This window comes from Engraulis encrasicolus, chromosome 8, assembly GCF_034702125.1.
Source record: "Engraulis encrasicolus isolate BLACKSEA-1 chromosome 8, IST_EnEncr_1.0, whole genome shotgun sequence".
In the NCBI taxonomy this organism is placed as follows: Eukaryota; Metazoa; Chordata; class Actinopteri; order Clupeiformes; family Engraulidae; genus Engraulis; species Engraulis encrasicolus.
Window position 1 is genome coordinate 740,001 of NC_085864.1, and position 22,500 is coordinate 762,500.

Genomic DNA, 22,500 nt, shown 5'->3' on the forward strand with positions numbered 1-22,500 from the left:
TTTTTTTCCCAAAGAAATTACATGACGTGAATTTGTGTTGTGAACGCTCTCACAGCTGAATCATTACTTTGCATGCATGTCGATTTACTTTCTCTGCTTTTGCTCCACAGGATTAAGATATGAAGAGTTCAGATGCAAAACCCCCTCACTCCATTTCTGAAGACCTGCACTTCTATATTTTTAGAGAACCCTGTTGTTGGTTTGGTTTACATTGATCTACTTGAAAATACATATAAATAGCTGTATTACATATATAAAATAAAAAATATGCAATTTTGATAGTTTTGTATTAAATAAAAATGAATTAAGATTATTTTCTGAAAAGGCACTTAGGGGGTTTTGCATCTGAACTCTTCATATATTGACACTTTTGTGGTCAAATATGTACAGCCAGTTTAGCAAATAGGTGGAGTCACACTCTGAAGTAGACTAGCCCTGTGTGTTCCTTGAGGGGGCTGAGGTGATGTCTGGACTTCATGGATTTACTCCAAATGTACTTCAACTCCACTTCTTCAAGTGGTTCGAGATACAGATAGGAGGGCCCTCACTTTTAAACTTCAGAGTGCTGCTTACCCCAAGCAGTAGTTCACTTCATGCCCTAGCTGTCGAGATACAGGAGTTAGCTACTAATTAAGTATCTACTCAGGAGAGTTGCAATCAGGTTAGAAACTTCTTTTTGGAGAGATGCACCCTTGGCGGCCTAACTGCTTACCCATGGCTGTCCTATATGACTATGGTATCATAAGGCCCAGGTGACGTACCAGGTAGGAGCTGAATCCGTCGTTGACAGACTCCACCGATTGGCCTCCTGAGTTGTTGAAGTAGATCGGCCGTTGGTGACTGCTAGTCTCAAAGGAAGAACCTGGGAGTAGAGAGAGAGAGAGAGAGAGAGAGAGAGAGAGAGAGAGAGAGAGAGAGAGAGAGAGAGAGAGAGAGAGAGAAAAGAAAGAAAGAGGTAGAAGGAAAAAGACGAGATGGATAAAGGTAGGAAAGAGAGAGTGCGAAAGAGAGGGTAAGATAGAGAGAGAGAGATGGTGGATGAGTGACATTGAGAGAGAAAGACAGAGACGAAGATAGAAAGAGAGAAAGAAAGAAAGAAGACAGAAGAAGAACAGATAGAGATCCATGATTAAGCTACCCGCACAGCAGTCTCCTGCAGATTCTGGAGTTCATTAAAGGTAATTCTAAACCCAGACACCAAAATGCAAGGCGGCCCTTCAGGGCAAAAGTCCTCCATGGGGGGAAAAAAGCACAATGACAACAAAGAAGAAAAAAAAAACGTCTTGTGACCAGGGCTAGAATTCTGGCCCTGGCAGGTTGCTGCATGGTACATTCCTGCATACATTTTAATGCCAAAGGAAAAACAAATAGCCTACTCTGTCCAAAACGCAGTGGGCCGTTACATATAGCGGCCCATTACTTCCTAATAGATCTCTATGTAGATGGCATGATAGCAAAACACACGCACGCGCACGCACGCACGCACGCACGCACGCACGCACGCACGCACGCACGCACGCACGCACGCACGCACGCACGCACGCACGCACGCACGCACACGCACACACACACACACACACACACACACACACACACACACACACACACACACACACACACACACACACACACACACACACACACACACACACACACACACAGGTGTATGAACAGCCTGCCACCACCAGGTCAGAGTAGGGTCAAAAGATGATCTCTCAACAGGAGACTTGTAGAGATTTGGACCAGAACAGAAACCACTTCAGTGGGATGAGAAGGAGAAAGGATAAGGGGGAGAATCAGGAAGAGGAGGAGGTGGTGGAGGAGGAGAGGAGGAGGAGGAAGAGGTGGTGGAGGAGGAGAAGGGGGAAGAAGAGGAGGAGATAGACAGAGGAGGAGGAAGAGGAGAAGAGAAGAAGAGGAAGAGGAGAAAGGAAAAGGACAGAGGGATGAGAGAGGATGTGGAGGAGGAGATTAGAAAGCATAGTCAAATGGTGGAAAAAGAGGAGGAGAAGAGGAAGAACAGAAGGGTAACGAGGGTGAGGGAGGTTCTGGAAGGGAAGGGAGCCGGCTGGTTTTCCCCGTCTGCTGTATTTTATATTGCTTATCAGCCTGGAAGGAGATGTGGAGCTGCTCCAGCCACTGCTGCTGGCAAGGCTAGAGTTTCATTAGCCTTACAGCACAGCACAGCACAGTACAGCACAGCACAGCACAGTACAGCACAGAGAGAGAGAGAGAGAGAGAGAGAGAGAGAGAGAGACAGAGAGGGAGAGGGAGAGAGAGAGAGAGAGAGAGAGAGAGAGAGAGAGAGAGAGAGAGAGAGAGAGAGAGAGAGAGAGAGGCCACAGTTTCATTAGCCTCCCAGCATAGCTATAATATACAGTATAATATAATACAGTACTCTGTCTGTCTATCTCTCGTTACATATATAATGTATATAGCGAGAGATATACAGACAGACAGACAGACAGACAGAGTACAGTAGGTGAGAGAGTACAGAGCAAGTGAGAGAGAGAGAGGGAGAGAGAGAGAGAGAGAGAGAGAGAGAGAGAGAGAGAGAGAGAGAGAGAGAGAGAGAGAGAGAGAGAGAGAGAGAGAGAGAGAGAGAGAGAGAGAGAGACTGATGTATTGTAAAATATAAAAAACAGAGGAACAGCAAGCAAACAAGATACAGTAGATGGAGAGGGCGAGAGGGAATGTGTGGAAGAGAGACAGACAGACAGACAGGCACACAGACAGACAGACAGTCAGACGGACAGACAGACAGACAGACAGTCAGACGGACAGACAGTGAGAGACAGAGAAAGGTGGACAAACAGAAGCTTGCGCGGGAAGTGATCAGGCCAGCACTAAGCAAACAAGCAAAGAAAGAGTGGAGGAAGGGGGAGAAGAATGAAAGAGAGCAACATGCTCCATAGTGGAACAAACATGTTTTCCACCACCAACACTACCACGACCAGTGTTGCTCCGGAGGAGGGAGGAAAAGTGGGAGGCTGGACAGAGACAATAAAAACGGCCCGGGCATTTTTGGCAGACCGTCCCCTCACACAGGAACCCCCGTGCTGTTCCTGCAATACTATGATGGGCTCAGTCCATACAGTAAGTCCACATGTCTGTACATTAAAGATGCACCAGTGGGCAGCCCCATCTAAATTGTGGTCCACTCTCTAAGGAAAAACAAACAAACAAACAAACAAACAAAAAACGAAAGCATTGCCCCTCGAGGATCGCTGGGCCACCAGGGTAATGCCTTATATGCCAGACTACCAGTCAAACCCTGGGATGATGAGCGGAGTGGAGGAAAGCGGAGCAGGGGCCAGTTGCTGCCCCAGCGTCCACTCATTTCATTCCATGGATGAGTAATCTAAGTCTCCTATTGGCTGGCTCAAAACAACAAGACGGGAACAGAGCAACAGCAACAGGGACGTCCCAGGTGAGGAAATCAAATGTTCCTCAGAGCGAGCGATCGAGGCCAGGGCAAGCCTCTGCCCTTTGTGTGTGTGTGTGTGTGTGTGTGTGTGTGTGTGTGTGTGTGTGTGTGTGTGTGTGTGTGTGTGTGTGTGTGTGTGTGTGTGTGTGTGTGTGTGTGTGTGTGCGCGTGTGTGTTTATGTGTGCGTGCGCGCGCTCGCGTGTGTGAGTGTTTGTGCGTGTTTGTTTCTGTGTGTGCGTGTCTGTTTGTTTCTGTGTGTGCGTGTTTGTTTCTGTGTGTGCGTGTCTGTTTGTTTCTGTGTGTGCGTGTGTGTTTGTTTCTGTGTGTGTGTGTGTGTGTGTGTGTGTGTGTGTGTGTGTGTGTGTGTGTGTGTGTGTGTGTGTGTGTGTGTGTGTGTGTGTGTGTGTGTGTGTGTGTTTGTGCGTGTGTGTTTGTGCGTGTGTGTTTGTGTGTGTGTGTGTGTGTGTGTGTGTGTGTGTGTGTGTGTGTGTGTGTGTGTGTGTGTGTGTGTGTGTGTGTGTGTGTTCATCATCCTCACCATGGCCATGCACGTGGTGCTGTGCCGGACCTCGTTGGCATGAGGCAAATTAATTCAGATTTAATTTAATTCTGAATAAAACTAAATTTCTATTTTATTAAGGATAGCCCATTGAGAAGAACCATCTCGTTTTCTACTTAATTCTGCTTTGAGAACATCATGTAAACTCTTCACAGCTCGGAACTAAATGAAAGTGCAAAGTAAACTCGACGGAACTATTTAATTCTGATTCTGATTCATTAATTCGGAATTACAAACACCATGAAAATGTGGCAATTATACTATAACGACTATTGATTTAACTTGATATCCAACCTACCCCGGTGTAGCCTGATGTTCTCCACTGCCGGCAGTGTGTTTCTCCGGGGGATCACCGTGGTGGTCGTGGCCATCTCCCCATTGTGGGACTGCGGGCTCCCCCAGCGCAGCCCCGTGTCCGAACCCTGGCTCCCACTTCCTCCTCCCCCTCCTCCTCCTCCTCCAGGCTTTGGAGGCCTTGGTGGGGGCCCTGCCCCTGCAGACGTGGGCTCAGCTGCAGCCCCACCACCACCGCCACCGCCACCTCCCCCGGCAGCAGGTAACGCATTGTGGTTCTTATCGAAGGCCCGCGGCGTCTGGTAGAAGCTACCTGGCGGCGTAGGCAGCCGGTCATAGTTGTCGGGCAGTGGCCGGTCATTGGACAATGGGGCATTGCATGGCGTCTTGTAGGCGTAGACTTCTTCCGCGCCGTCCAGGTCCAGGTCTGAGAAGCCCAGGCCTGCGTGATGGCTCCCCGCCGTCCCGTCGGAGCTGTAGCCTCTAGGGAGGACGTAGCAGGACGAGGAGGCATCTCGCGGGGATGTGGAGGAGGAGGCTTGGTTCTGCTGCTGCTGGTGGTTGTGGTTGTGGTTCTGCTGGCGGGTGGGCTTGGGCAAACTGTAATCAAAATAATAATAATAATCATCATCGTCCTTGTCATTGTAGTCATCATCATCATCATCATCATCATCATCATCATCATCATCATCATCATCATCATCATCATCATCATCGTCGTCAACATCATTATCAACATCCACATCCACATCATCATCACAACCATCACTATCAGAACTGTAGGCCTTACTTGGGAATAGTCAAACACTATGTACTGAAAAATAAGTTTTATTTTCAGGGGACCTAGTGAAGGTGAGGTCTGTTGTAAAGGTGGCTACCTTCAATATAGGCCTAAAGTGTGTGCTCATAGTACGGCCTGTGGAGGACTTCAAATTTTAAAGTGGCCCTCGAATGAAAACAGTCCCCCACCCCTGATTTAAGACATGGCAGGAAATCCCCCAGTAAGAGATAAAAAGCAGGGGCCAAACAGGGATTTTGTATCAGGGTGGGCAGGAGATGGTAACACCCCCATCCCCCTCCAGAAATATAGTATTACATTACATTACATGACATTACAATGAGCATGGCTGCCCAAGTGATTCTCTACTGATAGCAAGACGTGCAGTACCTGTAGAAGCCGTGCTGCAGCTGTGAGCCCACGCCGTTGAGGCAGTGGGAGAAGCCGTGAGTCAGCTTCTGCACGGCCGAGTCACTGCCCACCAGCAGACTGCTGCGCGACGCCTGGGAGAAACTGGCACTCCTGCAGGAGAGAAGACACAGGAGAGAGGTAAACAGGCTGACTGGAAAGTGCACACACACGCACGCACGCACGCACGCACGCACGTACGCACACACGCACACACGCACACACGCACACACACACGCACACACACACACACACACACGGACACACACGGACACACACGGACACACTGTCCGAAAGGTCTGTCTAACCCTGCAATGCATGAATAAAAAGAAGAAACCGAGTGCATTCTGTTCCCCACATTTCAAATATGTCTGTATAAGACATAGAGACGCCTGAGAGAAGCTGGCACAACAGAAAGGCAGAGGAGAGAGGGAAGTGGAGCTGAGCTGAGTCTGAATGCAATGCTTAAAATACAATACACATACACATGCAAATATGTACAGTGTAGGTGCCACATTTGTCTAATGCTTAAAAAATACAATGACTCAAATGAACATACACATGCAAATACTGTGCAGTGTAGGTGTTGTATGGAATGCTGACGATACACTGTCTTGCACACACAACCACGCGCATACACACTGGAAATATCAAACCATGGAGATCCAAGTCGGATAAATACTGAAACGTGTTTATGCGGTTGCATGCATGCTCTCACACACGCATGCACCCCTCCAACCCCCCCAACACACAGACACAGACACACAGACACAGACACAGACACAGACACAGACACAGACACACACAGACACACACACACACACACACACAGACACACACACACACACACACACACACACACACACACACACACACACACACACACACACACACACACACACACACACACACACACACCAGGCTTCATTGTGCCAGTTTTTAACACAGCATATCAGGGAATCTTAGATACAGACATCTGCCATCCTCTCTCCCCCCACGACTTCACCCTCAAGGGGTCACCCCACATACCACGCTGGCCCAAATCTGAACCACTGCACAAAAACCTGGAGGCCTCACCACCCACCACCCAATCAACTGCACACTTCGCATGGCAGTGCCAGTTACTGACAGGGTGAGCGCATATACATTTGGGGGTGTAGTGATGCTGTTTGAAAGAAGCCAAGTCACTTCATACCATGCTGCCCCAAATCTGAACCAATGCACAAACACCCAGAGGCTGCTCAACCACCCACCCAGCCATCTCCAGAATATGTACTATGTGTACCACTGCCAGTGTCAGCTCCTGACAGCTCACAGTATTTAGGTTAAGATGTATGTTTCATCCAATGAGGTGAGTCAAAAGGAGAAAAGAAAGAGAAATACAAAAAAAAATTTCCCTCCCGTAAGATTTCAGATACAATGGCCTCTTTTACATGATGTTTTTAATTCCAAATTAACAATTCAGAATTAAATCGTTCTGTCGAGTTTACATTGCATGTTCATTTAATTCCACATTTTGGGATGGGATGGGCCAGATTCGAACCATAGGTGCAACCCTTGGGCATGCAAGCCCAAAATGTGGGGGGCTTAGCGCTCAGCACCACAGCACCCCCTTGGAATTAAGTTTCATTCTGAAATAAATAAAGTAATTCTGGAATTCAATGTGTCATGTACGTAAATGTGCCAAATATCTAACCAGGGTCTGACCAACCAACAACCAACCCCCTGAATATTTGTGTCAGTGCCAGCTACTGACTGACACATCATGCATCTGGGTGTGATTACGTTGTTTGCAAAAAAAATTAAGAGAAAAGAAAAAAAAGAAAGAAAAAAAAGAGCTTGAAATTGAGTTGCAAGTCCAGAAGTCTGAAAAGTGCAGCCCCATTATTGGCCACTAGAGGTGGACATACACAATGTTTTACATTTCTCTCTCCATCCTCTCTCCTTCCCTGCCACCCTCCCTCCCTGGTGTACAACTAGTAACAGCCCGAGTGATTGATACCCGCCTTTGACAATGCAATTTCATAATGGACCTGGTGCTCTGCTGTTTAAAGAAATAAATCGTTCTTGTTTCCCCACCTCATACCATTTTGTAATGCCAGCTCCATCACTGGGCACACCCACTGGCAGACCCCATGCTCTCTGATGGTGGGATGGTGGAGAGAGAGAGAGAGAGAGAGAGAGAGAGAGAGAGAGAGAGAGAGAGAGAGAGAGAGAGAGAGAGAGAGAGAGAGAGAGAGAGAGAGAGAGAGAGAGAGAGAGATACATGAGAGCAATGGGAGAGAAAGAGGCCACAGGCCCACAGCATGCACTCATGGGCATGGGAGACTGGACTGATCGGCCTCCCAGAGACTAGCTGCAGAGATGGGGAGAGCGAGGGAGGGGGCAAGTGAGAGAGGAGGGAAAGGGAGAGAGCAAGAAAGCGAGAGAGAGAGAGAGAGAGAGAGAGAGAGAGAGAGAGAGAGAACAAGAATGAGAAAAAAGAAAATGAGAACAGTCAGATTAGAGATAGAGAGAGAAAGAGGGGCAGCAGAGGAAGAGAGAGAGAGAGAGAGAGAGAACGAGAAAGACAGCGAAAGCAGAACGAGAGGGAGAGAGAGTTAGATAGAGACGTTTTTTCCCACAGTAAATAGTCTCAGACTGGCACCCAGGGTTCAGGGGTCACTTGTTTACGCAGCTCTGCACCAGCACTAAACATCATAGCCTGTGCCTGTAAATGTGTGCGCGCTTGTGCTTGTGTCTGTGAGTGCTTGCTTGTGTGTGTGTGTGTGTGTGTGTGTGTGTGTGTGTGTGTGTGTGTGTGTGTGTGTGTGTGTGTGTGTGTGTGTGTGTGTGTGTGTGTGTGTGTGTGTGTGTGTGTGTGTGTGTGTGTGTGCTTATGTGTCTGTTTTTATGGATAGGTGTGTCTATATCTGGTGTTCGTATAGTACTGTATGTTTAGGAAAATTACACTTGAAAAATCTGTTTGAGTCAACAAAGCATCTTTTCATTCTTTGCATTCATGTCAATTTCAAGTCATCAAGGTGGAAAGACAGAGAACGTTATGACAAGAAGCGGAGTGCAGTTTAAAACGATTTTAATACACGCCTAGCAACCAATCAGAAAGCTCTATTTAAGTTGAGTGTCATAAAGTAACTCCAAACCTAGACAAAGTGAAGTCAAGTGACGTGAACAGAGCAAAGTGTTGGAGCCGGTGAGGATGACTACCCCACTCTGGCTATGGGGATGAAGACTTGTAATACAGTGTGGCATAGAGAGAAGATTATGATGTTCTTCATCACCACCATCATCATCATTTCTTGTATGCGCACAAGCCCAGAAGCCCAAACCCAGAAGCTCCTGGACAGAATTGGTCAACTCGGCAGAATGACCTGGGCGGAATGCAGAATATTCACAGACTGTTCCACTGTGAGCATAAGAGGGACTTAGAGAGAGAGAGAGAGAGAGAGAGAGAGAGAGAGAGAGAGAGAGAGAGCAGTACTGCAGGACAACAATGGTGGACGGGATTGGAAACGCATGCAAACACATGCACACATGCACGCACAAACGCACACACACACACACATAGACACACAGCTGTGTATGTATGTGTATCCTAGGGCAAACATTGCCATGTAGGTCAGCATTGTTTTTCCTGCATTGTTGTTGTGCAGGTCTCGCACTATAATACTATGGGCCGCCCAGTTGTTGTCCACTCTCAAAGGACGTTGAATCGAAGGCATTGGACGTCTTTTCGCATTGATTTGACAATAATCAGCACTGATTCAACATATCTTTGCAATCAGTGTGTGTGTGTGTGTGTGTGTGTGTGTGTGTGTGTGTGTGTGTGTGTGTGTGTGTGTGTGTGTGTGTGTGTGTGTGTGTGTGTGTGTGTGTGTGTGTGTGTGTGTGTGTGTGTGTGCGTTCAACACTTTGAGTCAATTTAACATCATCTCTAGAGTGCATTTGGTCCCAGAGTACTCTCTAAGTGTTGAATTAACACTGCATCTTGGCTCTGGTGAAAGTGCTCTGAGTTTTTTTATGAGCTGTAATAATTGACGCACATGTCTAGCATGCCCCACTAGGTTCAAACAAACACACACAATGAAATTAATTACATAATAGATGAAATACCCTCGACACCTAATTCCACGCTTTTCAATTCAATTTTCATTGTCAGCGCTGATCAATCCACTCGGCACACAACAGCACTCCAGTTTTGTGTGTATTCATGCACGCGTGTGTGTGTGTGTGTGTGTGTGTGTGTGTGTGTGTGTGTGTGTGTGTGTGTGTGTGTGTGTGTGTGTGTGTGTGTGTGTGTGTGTGTGTGTGTGTGTGTCTCACTCAAACGCATGCATGCATGGATGCACGCACTGACGCTTGTAAGCACAAACATATTCACGCATTTAGATGTTGGTTTGTTTAGGAGGGGAATCAGGAGCCAGACTGTTGTTTCTACTGATCATCTTCTCTCAGTCTCCCAATGATAAATCGACATCTCCCAGGACAGATCAAGTCGAATCTATTACGTGTATATAGCCATCTCAATTCACTCTGTCCAGTGCACACAATGTTCCTTACAAATCAACCATTTCATTTGTTGGTTAATGCATTTGAAATTCTCCCCAAAGTGTGTGTGTATGTGTGTGTGTGTGTGTGTGTGTGTGTGTGTGTGTGTGTGTGTGTGTGTGTGTGTGTGTGTGTGTGTGTGTGTGTGTGTGTGTGTGTGTGGGTGTGGGTGGGTGTGTGTGTGTGCGCGCGCATGCATGCATGAGTGTCTGTGCATGCGTGAGTGTGTGTGCGTGTGTTTGTGTACTGAGCATGTGTGTTTGTCTGTGGGTGGGTGTCTTTTTTTTTGGCTGTGTCTAAGTCTAATGTGTAGCCATCTGCATTTATTCTGCCCAGTGTCCATCATTCTCTTATAGATTAGCTATTTATTTTGTTAATTTATTTATATGAAATTCTCCCCAAAGTGTAAAGCCTGTCTGGACAGAGCAAGTCGTATTTGTATTCATCTCAATTCATTCTGTTCAGTTTCCAGGATTCCCTTACAAATGAGCCATTTATTTTGTTGATTTATGCATGAATTCCCACCAAAGTGCAATTTATAACCACCTCCGTTCATTTCAGCAGCAGGCCATATTGCTCCCTTGACCCGCTGCCTCCAAAAAATGATATATTTCAGTAGTTAATGTATTTAAAATGTTACAATAATATAAATGGGAGATGAAAGATGACTTGGTGGAAGTAGGTCTTGTCTTTTTTTCTTCTTTGTCTACAGGCACCTCACAGTTTGTCTGGCTTTGGTGAACTGTTCAGCCTTCTGTCCGGTTATCCATTACTCAATTCTTGTGGTCTGCCATATTGCCCCCTCGTAACGATCATGGGCGTAATATCTAATTTGCTGGTGAGGAGTGATTAGTTGGCCCTGATTAACGACCATGGGGACGTGCACAGCAGGTCCAAATGTGATGGTGTATATAACAGAAATATCATTCTATACACGTCTCTATACTCTGGAATAGGACACTTTGTACATTGGCCACACCTTTGGACTTTGGGTTACATACAGTGATGAGGCCAGGCTCTCCCTAGGACCCTGTTAACGTGAATGTGGATATTTTCGTAAAAAGACATCCGATTGAGCCTTTTGTTTACATGTTTTTGAAAATATCTGTGTACATGTAGTGAATTAGCAAGTGTGTCACTGAAGAGTGCAATATTGTGCCATGATTGTCTGATTGGAACGTGTGGGATACGTGTGGGACCCTCGCCATCTTGCCATTACCAAGCCTACAGCAATACATTGCTATGGACAGTTATTAATGTCTAGAGAGCGCGCATGTGCCCCTGCGCGCGCGCGAGAGAGAGAGAGAGAGAGAGAGAGAGAGAGAGAGAGAGAGAGAGAGAGAGAGAGAGGGGTGGGGGGTGGATCTTATACACAGAGGGAACGCTGCATATTACATATTATAGTCCTGTCCCCACCCGCCTCTCTCTCTCTCTCTCTATCTCTATCCCTGGGGTGTATGTGTAAATGCATTTGTGCAGAGATCAACTAAGCTATTTGCTACCGTGGTTTGGCCTCTCTTTTGCCTGTGTGTGTGTGGGCAAATACTGTATGTGAGTGGGTGTGTTAGCGCACATGCACATTATATACTATGCATGTGGTGTGAGAGTACTGTATGTCTCTATGTGTATGTATAGGCATGTACTGTACATAGTGTATGCATGCATGCGTGCGTGCGTGCGTGCGTGCGTGCGTGTGTGTGCATGAACAGTATACTGTATGTGTGCATGTATACGTACTATATGTGTGGTTGTGCATGTGTGTGTGTGTGTGTGTGTCCATGAGCGTACTGTATGTGTAGGTGTGAATGTGCATTCATGTGTATGTGTACGTACACTGTATGTGATGGATTACTGCGAGCAGGCTTGCTGATCACTCTGGACGCGCTCAGGAGTGGAATTATTATTAAGCTGCCATTTCATGGCCCTCAGGAGGTGGCGCAGATTACGGAAGAAAATGGATGACTGGAGGAACGAGGGGTGACTGAATAAGGGAAGAGAAGATGATGGAGAACGAGCGACTGCAAATCCAACTGAATGAATAGCCATGAATGTATATACAGTGGAATACGTCTAGGGAGAATGTATAGTGTGTGCCACTACAGAGATGGATGACTTGTATTCAGACGTAAGCCTAGTTATGCACACTTCAGTTCAAATGGTTATACAGCAACGTTCAAGAAAAGCAATGACGAGTCTGCCTGCCTACAAGGCTGAGGTGGCTGCTTTGTCTAGATAATAACTCGCTCCTGAATGTCCCCAAAACAAAGGAGTTGATAGTGGACTTCCAGAGGATTCAACAGAAGCCAGATAGGCCTACATTGATCATGCTGCAGTGGAGAGAGTTAGCAGTTTTAAAGTCCTTGGAGTTAATCAATGAGGATCTAAGCTGGTCTCATCACATCAATTCCATCACAATGACGGTTAGACAGTGACTCTTTTTTTCTGAGGCGGCTGCAAAGGTATGGCATGGACTGTAGAAGACTAGCCAATTTCTCCTACTGTACCATAGAAAGTACCACATCTTTCATAACAGATGTCTAAGGAGAATTTAAAAAGTATTCTGGCCTCAGAAAATATCAAACAGGGAGCTACACAGGGTTACTGGATGCACAGACATGGATGGAGACCATTCTTATTCACAGGCGGTGGAAATGGTTAGGACATCCTCTAAGAAAACCAAGGGACGACATCACAAGAGTGGCACTTTGATGGAGACCAGAAGGAAAGCGCAGGAGAGGGAGACCGCTACTAATAAGTAGAATTAATTTGTTGGACCTCAGCTATGACATGACATGACATGACCTCAGCTATGACAGCTATGACCTCAGCTATGACTACTACTAATAAGTAGAACTAACTTGTTGGACCTCATCTATGACATGTGATCATAGCCCGCACTAATCACATACCGCTATCCCATACCCCTGTCTGTCGTGCCTGATATTGCTAGGTGATTCTGTAAATTCCTCTGTAATAGTAGTGGTAATACTAGTAGATCTAACAGTAGAGCTAAGTAAGTTATCCCTGAGCAAATTAGGAATCTACAATGATGCCCAGCCTGTGGCTAGGATTTGTGGCTAAGTGCATTGCTGGCTGGTCCTCGGCTAAGATATGTGATCAAAGTCCCCACTAGCCACCCACGTCTACCGACCCAGACCTTACCCTGTTTGTCGTGCCTGACACTGCTAGCCGATCCCCTTGGCTAAATTCCTCAACGCCATATCAGTTTCATCAGAGCGACACACCCCACTCCTAGAAAGTGTGGGTGTCTGGTTGTGCTTGTGCATGTGCGTGTGCGTGTGCGTGTGCGTGTGCGTGTGTGTGTTTGTGTGTGTGTGCCTGTGTGCGTGCGCATGTACTGTATATACTGCCTGTGTGTGTGAGTATGTGTGTGTGTGCATGCTTGTGTGTGTGTGTGTACGTGCGTGCCTGTGTGTGTGTGTGCGCGCGCGTGTGTGTGTGTGTGTCTGCGTGTGTGTTTGCGTGTGTGCGCGCGCGCGCGTGTATGTGAGTGTGTATGTGTGTGTGTACATGCCTGTGTGTGTGTGTGTGTGTGTGTGTGTGTGTGTGTGTGTGTGTGTGTGTGTGTGTGTGTGTGTGTGTGTGTGTGTGTGTGTGTGTGTGTGTGTGTGTGTGTGTGCGTGTGTGTGCGCGTGCATGCCTGTGTATATGGCCCCTGCTGCTGTCAATGTTTGTTTGCCTTGTTTTTTTATTATTTGTTTATCATACGATACGAAAAGTGTGTGTGTGTGTTTGTGTGTGTGTGCCTGTGTGCGTGCGCATGTACTGTATATACTGCCTGTGTGTGTGAGTATGTGTGTGTGTGCATGCTTGTGTGTGTGTGTGTACGTGCGTGCCTGTGTGTGCGCGCGCGTGTGTGTGTGTGTGTCTGCGTGTGTGTTTGCGTGTGTGTGCGCGCGCGCGCGTGTATGTGAGTGTGTATGTGTGTGTGTACATGCCTGTGTGTGTGTGTGTGTGTGTGTGTGTGTGTGTGTGTGTGTGTGTGTGTGTGTGTGTGTGTGTGTGTGTGTGTGTGTGTGTGCGTGTGTGTGCGCGTGCATGCCTGTGTATATGGCCCCTGCTGCTGTCAATGTTTGTTTGCCTTGTTTGTTTGTTATTTGTTTATCAGTTAGTACGAAAAGTGTGTGTGTGTGTGTGTGTGTGTGTGTGTGTGTGTGTGTGTGTGTGTGTGTGCGTGTGTGTGCGTGTGTGTGTGTGCGTGCGTGCATGTGTGTGTGTGTGTATGTGTTCCTGTGTGTGTTTAAGACAGTGTGTGTGTGTGTATGGAGAGAGAGAGAGAGAGAGAGAGAGAGAGAGAGAGAGAGAGAGAGAGAGAGAGAGAGAGAGAGAGAGAGAGAGAGAGAGAGAGAGAGAGAGGCCCCTGGAGTCATGTGGCAAGAGACAGAGGAGAGCGCAGCACCCCTGACCCCCCAGATCAATCCCCATCCACCCCCCCACTAGAGAATGGACCTGTGTGTGTGTGTGTGTGTGTGTGTGTGTGTGTGTGTGTGTGTGTGTGTGTGTGTGTGTGTGTGTGTGTGTGTGTGTGTGTGTGTGTGTGTGTGTGTGTGTGTGTGTGTGTGTGTGTAGTGGAGTTGTATGGGGATGGTGGCATCTTAAGGGTTAAGCTAAGGTTAAAGGGTCGAGACCTCTTTCTGAGTGCCCTCCATCTTCCTGCTCAAGCTAAGATGGAAGATGCAGGTCAAATATGCCATCTCCCTCTGTCTTCCTCTCTCTACTACTAACACTACTCACCAAGGACATCTCAAAACAAAGAGGACAGTGAGAGGAAGAGGATGGAGGAGGGAGGAAAGATCCCGGAAAAGTGAGGCTGCTTGTGGTGCACGTGGTGCTTGAATTCTCCTTCCTGTCTGGATCCCTTCTTTGTTTCCTCCACAGGAGTTGGGGTGACAACGGAGGAAAATGTAATGGAATATCCCACATCTATCTAATTGAAACCCTGAGACGCAGAACCATACAAGTCCCCCAAAAAAATTGTAAATGTCCAGAATTGCAAATACTCGGTAACATTTGATTTTTAACATTGACATTAAAACATATTCTATTATTATAATTAAGAATCTTTTGTTTTCTGACTTCAAGAAAAATCTAAATTAAAAAAAGTAATGTTCAAACTTGCAAATTAAAAAAACATAGGCCTATGTTCAAAATGTGAAAATGTGGACTTGTATGGTTCTTCGTCTCAGGGCTTCAATTGATCACTCTATCTCTCTCTATCTATCTCTCTTCCTCTCTATCTCTTCCAATCAATGGAGGAGGTAGATCAAATATATCACGCTCTCTTCTTCGTCCCTCTCCTCACCAACCTATATAGGGGATAGCCACCATTCTCCCGTATCCTCCTCCATCAATCAGTGTGGTACCATCCTCCCTGCACTTCTACCTTGTGGTGCTAGTGTGGGTGAGGTATGAATGCAATTTCATTGTCTGAGCTGCGTTCTGTAACAAGAAGTGCAGAGCAAAAGCAAAGTCCCACACTTTGTATACAGTGAATAAATATGGGCACCCAAAGAAGTTATTCCATTAACCATGTAATGGAAAATCATTACATATCATCTCCTGACAATGGAGTGTCATCATCTTACCGAGTGCCTTCAGTCTTCCGGCTCAGGCACTGGTGCAGTAGGAGGTAGTCCTGAGGGGCGGAGCTTGGCAGGGTGGAGTGGGCGTGGCTATGAGCGTTGCCGTGGCGGACGGGCATGTCGAAGGTGAACAGCATTGGCTGACTGGAGTGGGCATGGGCGTGGCCGGAGGAGGACTTGCGCCCATCGCCTGTTAACGGGGCCATGGAGCCAGCCAGGTCACCGCCAGCCATGGAGCGGGGCATGGAGGCAGAGGACGAACGCTCATCTGTTGAGAACGAGGAGACGAGAGAGACACACAGACACACGTGAATAAAGTAGCCTCTTTTTTTCGCAGATGGGCCTGCCAGTGGGCCCATTCACTCATTGCTGAAAAGACTCAACTACATCATTTCTACATTGCTATCACATTACCCAGAGCCTTTACCGAGGTCATTACAATTTTGGTGGCACTAAGGTTATAACATGGACTCTGCCAAATTTGAGGTTAATTTGAGGCCCAGGATGACCACTCATCCAAAGAGAATACAGGGGGGAAGAATCTGGAACGTGAATAAATTGATTAAACTTCAGAGGGATTGCATGTTGGAGAGAGGCATAGAGACAGAGGACAACCAACTGCTGTTGTCCACCTTTTGGAGGAGAGAAGGAGAAACAGACAAACAGATGGACACACGCAAATCTAAATAAAATATTATATATGCAAAATTGTACACGATTAAAACGATCACTCATCTGTGGTAGAGAGAGAAAGGATAGAGGAGAGAGACAGACAGACAGACAAACAGATAGACATATGCAAATATAAATAAAATAATTAATCTCAGCAAAATTGTACACGATTAAAACGACCACTCATCTGTGGTAGAGAGAGAAAGGATAGAGGAGAGAGAGAGACAGACAGACAGACAGACAGCCAGATAGATACATGTAAATAAATCAATTTGTTTAAATGAATAAAATTGCATGAGATACCAGGAATACATAAATATTAATAAATAGATACTGTACATATGGCTTCTTCACAAACCTTACCCACACATTCAATACACATAAGTATTACGCACACATGTGAATATAATACATTTGTTTGTTTACATGACCAATGATCGCATACATACAGTAAATGAATACTGTACATATGGCTTCTTCACAGGCCTACACACACACGCACACACACACATGCACACATACACGCACACACACACAAATAGAAAGCATGAGGCAAGTTCGAGGCAAAATAAACAAATAATCTCTGCAGCAGTTGATTTGCTTTATTGTTGATGTTGTTTGTGTTAGTATTGTTTGTCTGTATGGTGTTGATTTTAACCCTGTTGTTTTTTATTTGTTTGACGTGTTTGGCCCTGAAAAAGCCTGCATCACATTCACTTCCTAATCTTCTGCCTTTTATTGGATTCATATGAGAATCTAAAATTAGGAACCCAAACTATTATAAAGCCATGTGGTCTCACCACACACACACACACACACACACACACACACACACACACACACACACACACACACACACACACACACACACACACACACACACACACACAAACAGAAGCGACACACAATCATACCCCCACCCCCCAAACACACACACACACACACGCACACACACACATTCAGGCTCTAGACCTTAGCTCACATGTCTAGACTCTCTCTCCCTCTCTCTCACACACACACGCACACACACACACACACACACACACACACACACACACACACACACACACACACACACACACACACACACACACACACACACACACACACACACACACACACACACAAAGACAACTCCCCCACCCACACCCAAGGCTGCCGGCTCATTTCATTCAATCCATTTCCTATACTCAGCCCCTCTGGCTTTCCCGCCAGAACAAAAAGATCCCCTACAGCCATAGCGCACAGTACACTAGTACAGTACAGTACACAGTGCAACACGACAGCAGCAGTGTTTCCCTACATGCTTTCCCGCCCAGATCAATGAGGCAGAGCAGAGGCCACCATTGGGGCCAGACAGAGCCATTGCAGGATGCTATACAGTAAGACGGCGTATACAGTACATCTCTAAAGACCCTCATTCATTCAGGCCAGATTAGTCAAAAGAGTTTAGTTGTGGTGGACAACTACTATTTCTTCTTCTTCTTCTTCTTCTTCTTCTTCTTCTTCTTCTTCTTCTTCTTCTTCTTCTTCTTCTTCTTCTTCTTCTTCTTCTTCTTCTTCTTCTTCTTCTTCTTCTTCTTCTTCTTCGCACAACTACGTACATTTGCCTACTTTAGACCCAGGGAGGTCAGTGGTGCATGAGGAAGAGGGGGGGAGGGGGGCAGTGGAGAGGGTGGTTAGGGTTAGTGGAGAGTGGCGAGGGTCTGCATCGGAGGCTTCAGGCCTGTAAGATCTCTGTTGACTCGTGCTCAATAGCCCTTCAGTGTGGCCCTCCACTTCTGAAACTCAATCAGGAAAGAGAGGCCATCCATCCATCAAGACGAAGGGAAGAGAGGAGGGGGGTGAATGAGGGCTGGTGAGGGCAGGGGTGAGATAAGAGGGGGGGAAGGGAGGGAAGAGGAGGGGGAGGAGAGGAGATGGGGCTGGCAAGAGGGTGGAGGAGGGTGCATGCAGGGGGTGGTAGATAAGAGTGAGAAGTGAGGGAAGAGAAGAGAAGAGAAGAGAAGAGAAGAGAAGAGAAGAGAAGAGAAGAGAAGAGAAGAGAAGAGAAGAGAAGAGAAGAGAAGAGAAGAGAAGAGAAGAGAAGAGAAGGAGGGTGGGTGTGTGCAAGACGAGGGAGTTGAGAGGGAAGAGGAGGATGGAGAGGAGGAGAGGAGAGGAGAGGAGAAAAGAAGATGAGAGGTGGAGGGAGGGGAGGGGATAGGAGAGGAGAGGGGGTGTCAAGAGGACAATCCTTCTGTTTGTGGAGCCATGTGCCAAAGGTCAGCCATCCCATCCCTGGCCTCTCAGCCTCCGCTTTGCTGTGTTAATGATAAGCACGCAGTCAGCCTGGTTACATACTACATCTCTCTCTCACTCTCTTCCTGTATTACTTCTCTATCTCTCTATCTCTCTCACTCTCTCCTTGTATTACTTATTTTTGCTCTCTCTCTGTGATGGTCATGTTCGTCACAAGCAACAACACACCATCTCCACTGGCATCTCCCCCTTTCTCTTTCCCACTCCGTATATTCGGATCCTTGTTTGCTCTAAATGTCTTTCTGCCTGCATCTCACTCTTTCCCCCATCTATTTCTTTTCCTCACTCTATTTCTAAATTTCTCTCTTTGCCTGGACCCCCCTTCTATCTCTCATCCTCTCTCCCTCCCGTCTCCCTTCCCTCGCTTGTCTCCCCCCCACCTCTCCCTCCCTCCCTCCTCCAGGCTGCTATCTGCTTTCTCTATCGGTCCAGTTCTGTTCCTGTTCAGAGGAGTCCAGAGGCCCCTGTGTGAACACCGTGGCCTTTCAGTGCTCTGCTCTGCTCTGCTCTGCTCACTGGCTGGGTGACGTCTCTCCTCTCTGATGTCTGTCTGTGAGCAGTTGAGCGTGTGCGTGTGCGTGTGTGCGTGTGTGACCGTGTACTGTATGTGCACGTGTGTGTGTGTGTGTGTGTGTGTGTGTGTGTGTGTGTGTGTGTGTGTGTGTGTGTGTGTGTGTGTGTGTGTGTGTGTGTGTGTGTGTGTGTAGCCGTGGGTCTGCCGCGTCGGGAACAGTCTCAGGGCCCAGCAGCCCAAAATAGCTCCGGGACCCGAGCCAACAACCAGGAAGTGCACATGACCCCTTTCTCACTCTCTCCTTACTCCCACCCTCTCTGTATCTCTATCTGTATCTCTCTCTCTCTCTCTCTCTCTCTCTCTCTCTCTCTTTGTATCTCTCTCTCTCTCGCACTTTCTCTCACTCTCGCCTTTCTCTCTGTGTTGTCACTCTCTCTCCTGTCTACCCCTCTCTCTTCCTCCTTCCCTCTCCCTCTCTTCTCTACCCCACTGCCTTGTCACTCTCTCTCAGTGGGTCCTTCTCTCTATCGCTGTCCCACTCATCCCCCGTCTCTGTGTACAGCAAGCCTCTCACTCCCCCTCACACACTACTCATCCTTCATCATCTGCCCATCATCATCATCATCCTCTCTCTCTCTTTCTCTCTCTCTCTCTCTCTCTCTCTCTCTCTCTCTCTCTCTCTCTCTCCCCATTGACAAACCTCTCCCTCCAATGTCTTTCTTCCTCTCCCTTTACATGTGTGTCATAGTATTTCTCTCCTCATTCTCAACCCCCCACTCTCTATCTCTCTCTTTCTTTCTGTTGTTTCTTTTCCGTGAGTGTTTTTTCCCCATTTGTGTTCTGCGTTCATTTCTTCCACGTTCAAATCTTTTCACAGTCATGTGATGTCTTATTTTTTCCATTTCACAATCTGTTCTTCTCTCCCACACTCACTCATTCTCTTCCTCACCCACTCAGCCACTATCTCACTCCAACACTTTTCAAATTTCCATCTTGCCTCCCCTTCCTAATACAAAGTAGTTCTCATACTCAAGCAGACAAACACACATACATTCAAACACACACACACACACGCGCACACACACGCACGCACGCAACGCACGCACGCACGCACGCACGCACGCACGCACGCACGCACGCACGCACGCACACACACACAGAATCTCCAGTTGGTAATTAAATCAGGTAGGTGTAAGCACAGGTGTAGGTTTGTGTGTGTGTGTGTGTGTGTGTGTGTGTGTGTGTGTGTGTGTGTGTGTGTGTGTGTGTGTGTGTGTGTGTGTGTGTGTGTGTGTGTGTGTGTGTGTGTGTGTGTGTGTGTGTGTCTGTGTGTGTGTCTGTGTGTGTGTCTGTGTGTGTGTCTGTGTGTCTGTGCATCTGTGTGTGTCTGTATGTGTGGGCAGGCTACTGCTAGCTCTCTACTATCAAAGCAACCAGCCAACACACACGGCCAAACAGAATGTATGATGGAAAGCTCACAGCTCCGAAACAGAGCCAGAGAGCATGCTGGGAAAATCACAGCTCCCAGCTCACCCCCGTGGCCCTCAGCCTGGGAAGGGGCCACAGTAGAAAAAAAGCTGTTAATTCAACACTTAGAGAGTTGGGTTAACATCTTCAAGAGTATATTTGCTCTCAGAGTACTATAAATTAACACTGCATTTTTTTACCATGTAGCTGCTTACAGCCCTCTACAGGCATGCAGTAGGGCTCATTTGCACTTTACAACTCAACACAGTCTTATGCACACTTACATAACATACTTCATAGCAATGATTCGCATAAAAAGGGGGCTAGATTCTCATGGTGTGCATAAATGCAATGACTGACATTAGCTGCCTGAATGTTACACAAACACAGATGATATGATGATATGAGTCACTGTTTTTTTTCCAGATAGCAAAGCATTGATATTGAATACAGAAAACGGATACAAACCTCATGTGCAATACATCTTTCTAACAATGATAGACACATAGCGTGCGTATACAGTACGAATGTAGATACATCTTATCAAGAGACAAGGGGGCCTTGAAGCCTGTATATTTCCATCCTCATAGTGCGCTAATTGCACTTTTATCAACTGTATTTTCACATTTTCTTTCTTCCACAAACTCCGGAACGCCCAACAATCAAGGGTGTTCATGAGAGCCATACCATTTTTAAAAAACACTGAATAAAGCATGTATTTCAATTAAGCCTAGCAATTTCAGAGTGTACTGTCAAGATATTGCTTTTATTGATAACAGGTAAGTATAGGGTTACCAACTGTCAATTTCATTATGGCGAGGGTCTGGGAGAATTTTGTATTTCTTAGATGTAATTTCCTGCATTTTAACACTTTTTAACCTCCCTTGTCCCGTTTCAACTCAATATGGAACCCGTACTTTTATTTATAAATATAAGACGATTCCATATTTCAAGGGATGGTTGGCAACCCTAGATAAGTAAGAGCCATATACAGTTCCCAAAAGAGCCACATGTGGCTCTAGAGCCATAGGTTCCTGACCCATGGTCTAAAACAACTAAGTCAGTCAACTAATCATGCTCAGAGGCCCAGAGGCCCATGAAGTCATAGTCTGTCCCTGTGCATATTATACATAGATATGTACAGTGCATCTATCTGTGGCCTTGTAAGGCCATAAGATTTTGACCTTGTTAGGTCACAAGAGTGGCCTTGTGTAGCTCTGTGTGTCTGCATGGGCCATCGTGACGCCATCCTGACCTCCGCCGTGACTTCGCGGCCAATCAGTGAATTATAGGCCCCCCACTGCCCAATGAGGTCACTCCATCGCCCCGAGGGCAGCCAAGCGCTGGGATGCGGGATGTTGCACACCAGGAGTCCAACACTGTGTAATAAATGCACCCCACACACATTTCCCATTCACATCCTACAACGTCTTTGTTTCCTCTCTACACCTCCTTTTCTCTCCATGTTCTCTCCTTTATCTTTCCTCTTTATCTCCAACTCCTCTTCCTTCCTTCCTCTCTGTTTTTCAACGTCTTCCTTCCCTGTCATTCGTATTCTTCCCTGTTATAGAATGACTGGATATGGATTAGGGGCTGTGTGGCTTAACCGGCACTTTGCATCAAACTACACTGTACAGTGTAAATACTACAAACATATTTTTCTTGAATCTGAAATCTTCCTCTTCTTATTGCCCTCTTTTCACCCTAATGCTCTACTCCCCTCCCCCCTCTAACCCCCCAGCCCAACCAAATGCTCAGCACAATGTGATGGACAGACAGAGGGAGGAAGAGAGGGAGAGAGGGAAAGAAGAGGAGAGGAAGAGAAAGGGAGAGAAGGAGGGAGGGGGGAGAGGGGAGTGCAGGCTGTGGTCCAGGAGTGCTTTCCAAACCACTTCAATCAGGCCATTGTTGCCCGAGCAACTCGGGGT

General features: G+C 46.8%; 1 protein-coding gene across 2 annotated transcripts in view; it reads right to left on the minus strand.

Moving 5' to 3' along the window:
* gab2 (GRB2-associated binding protein 2) overlaps window positions 1–22,500 on the minus strand; it is a 118,859-nt gene that overhangs the window by 5,702 nt on the left and 90,657 nt on the right. For both annotated transcript variants that reach the window (XM_063204782.1, XM_063204781.1), the window contains exons 3-6: window positions 15,622–15,886; window positions 5,450–5,581; window positions 4,286–4,881; window positions 762–862 (exon numbers count right to left, since the gene is read on the minus strand). In XM_063204782.1, coding sequence (XP_063060852.1) covers window positions 762–862; window positions 4,286–4,881; window positions 5,450–5,581; window positions 15,622–15,886 — 1,094 coding nt within the window. The remainder of the gene's footprint in view (window positions 1–761; window positions 863–4,285; window positions 4,882–5,449; window positions 5,582–15,621; window positions 15,887–22,500) is intronic.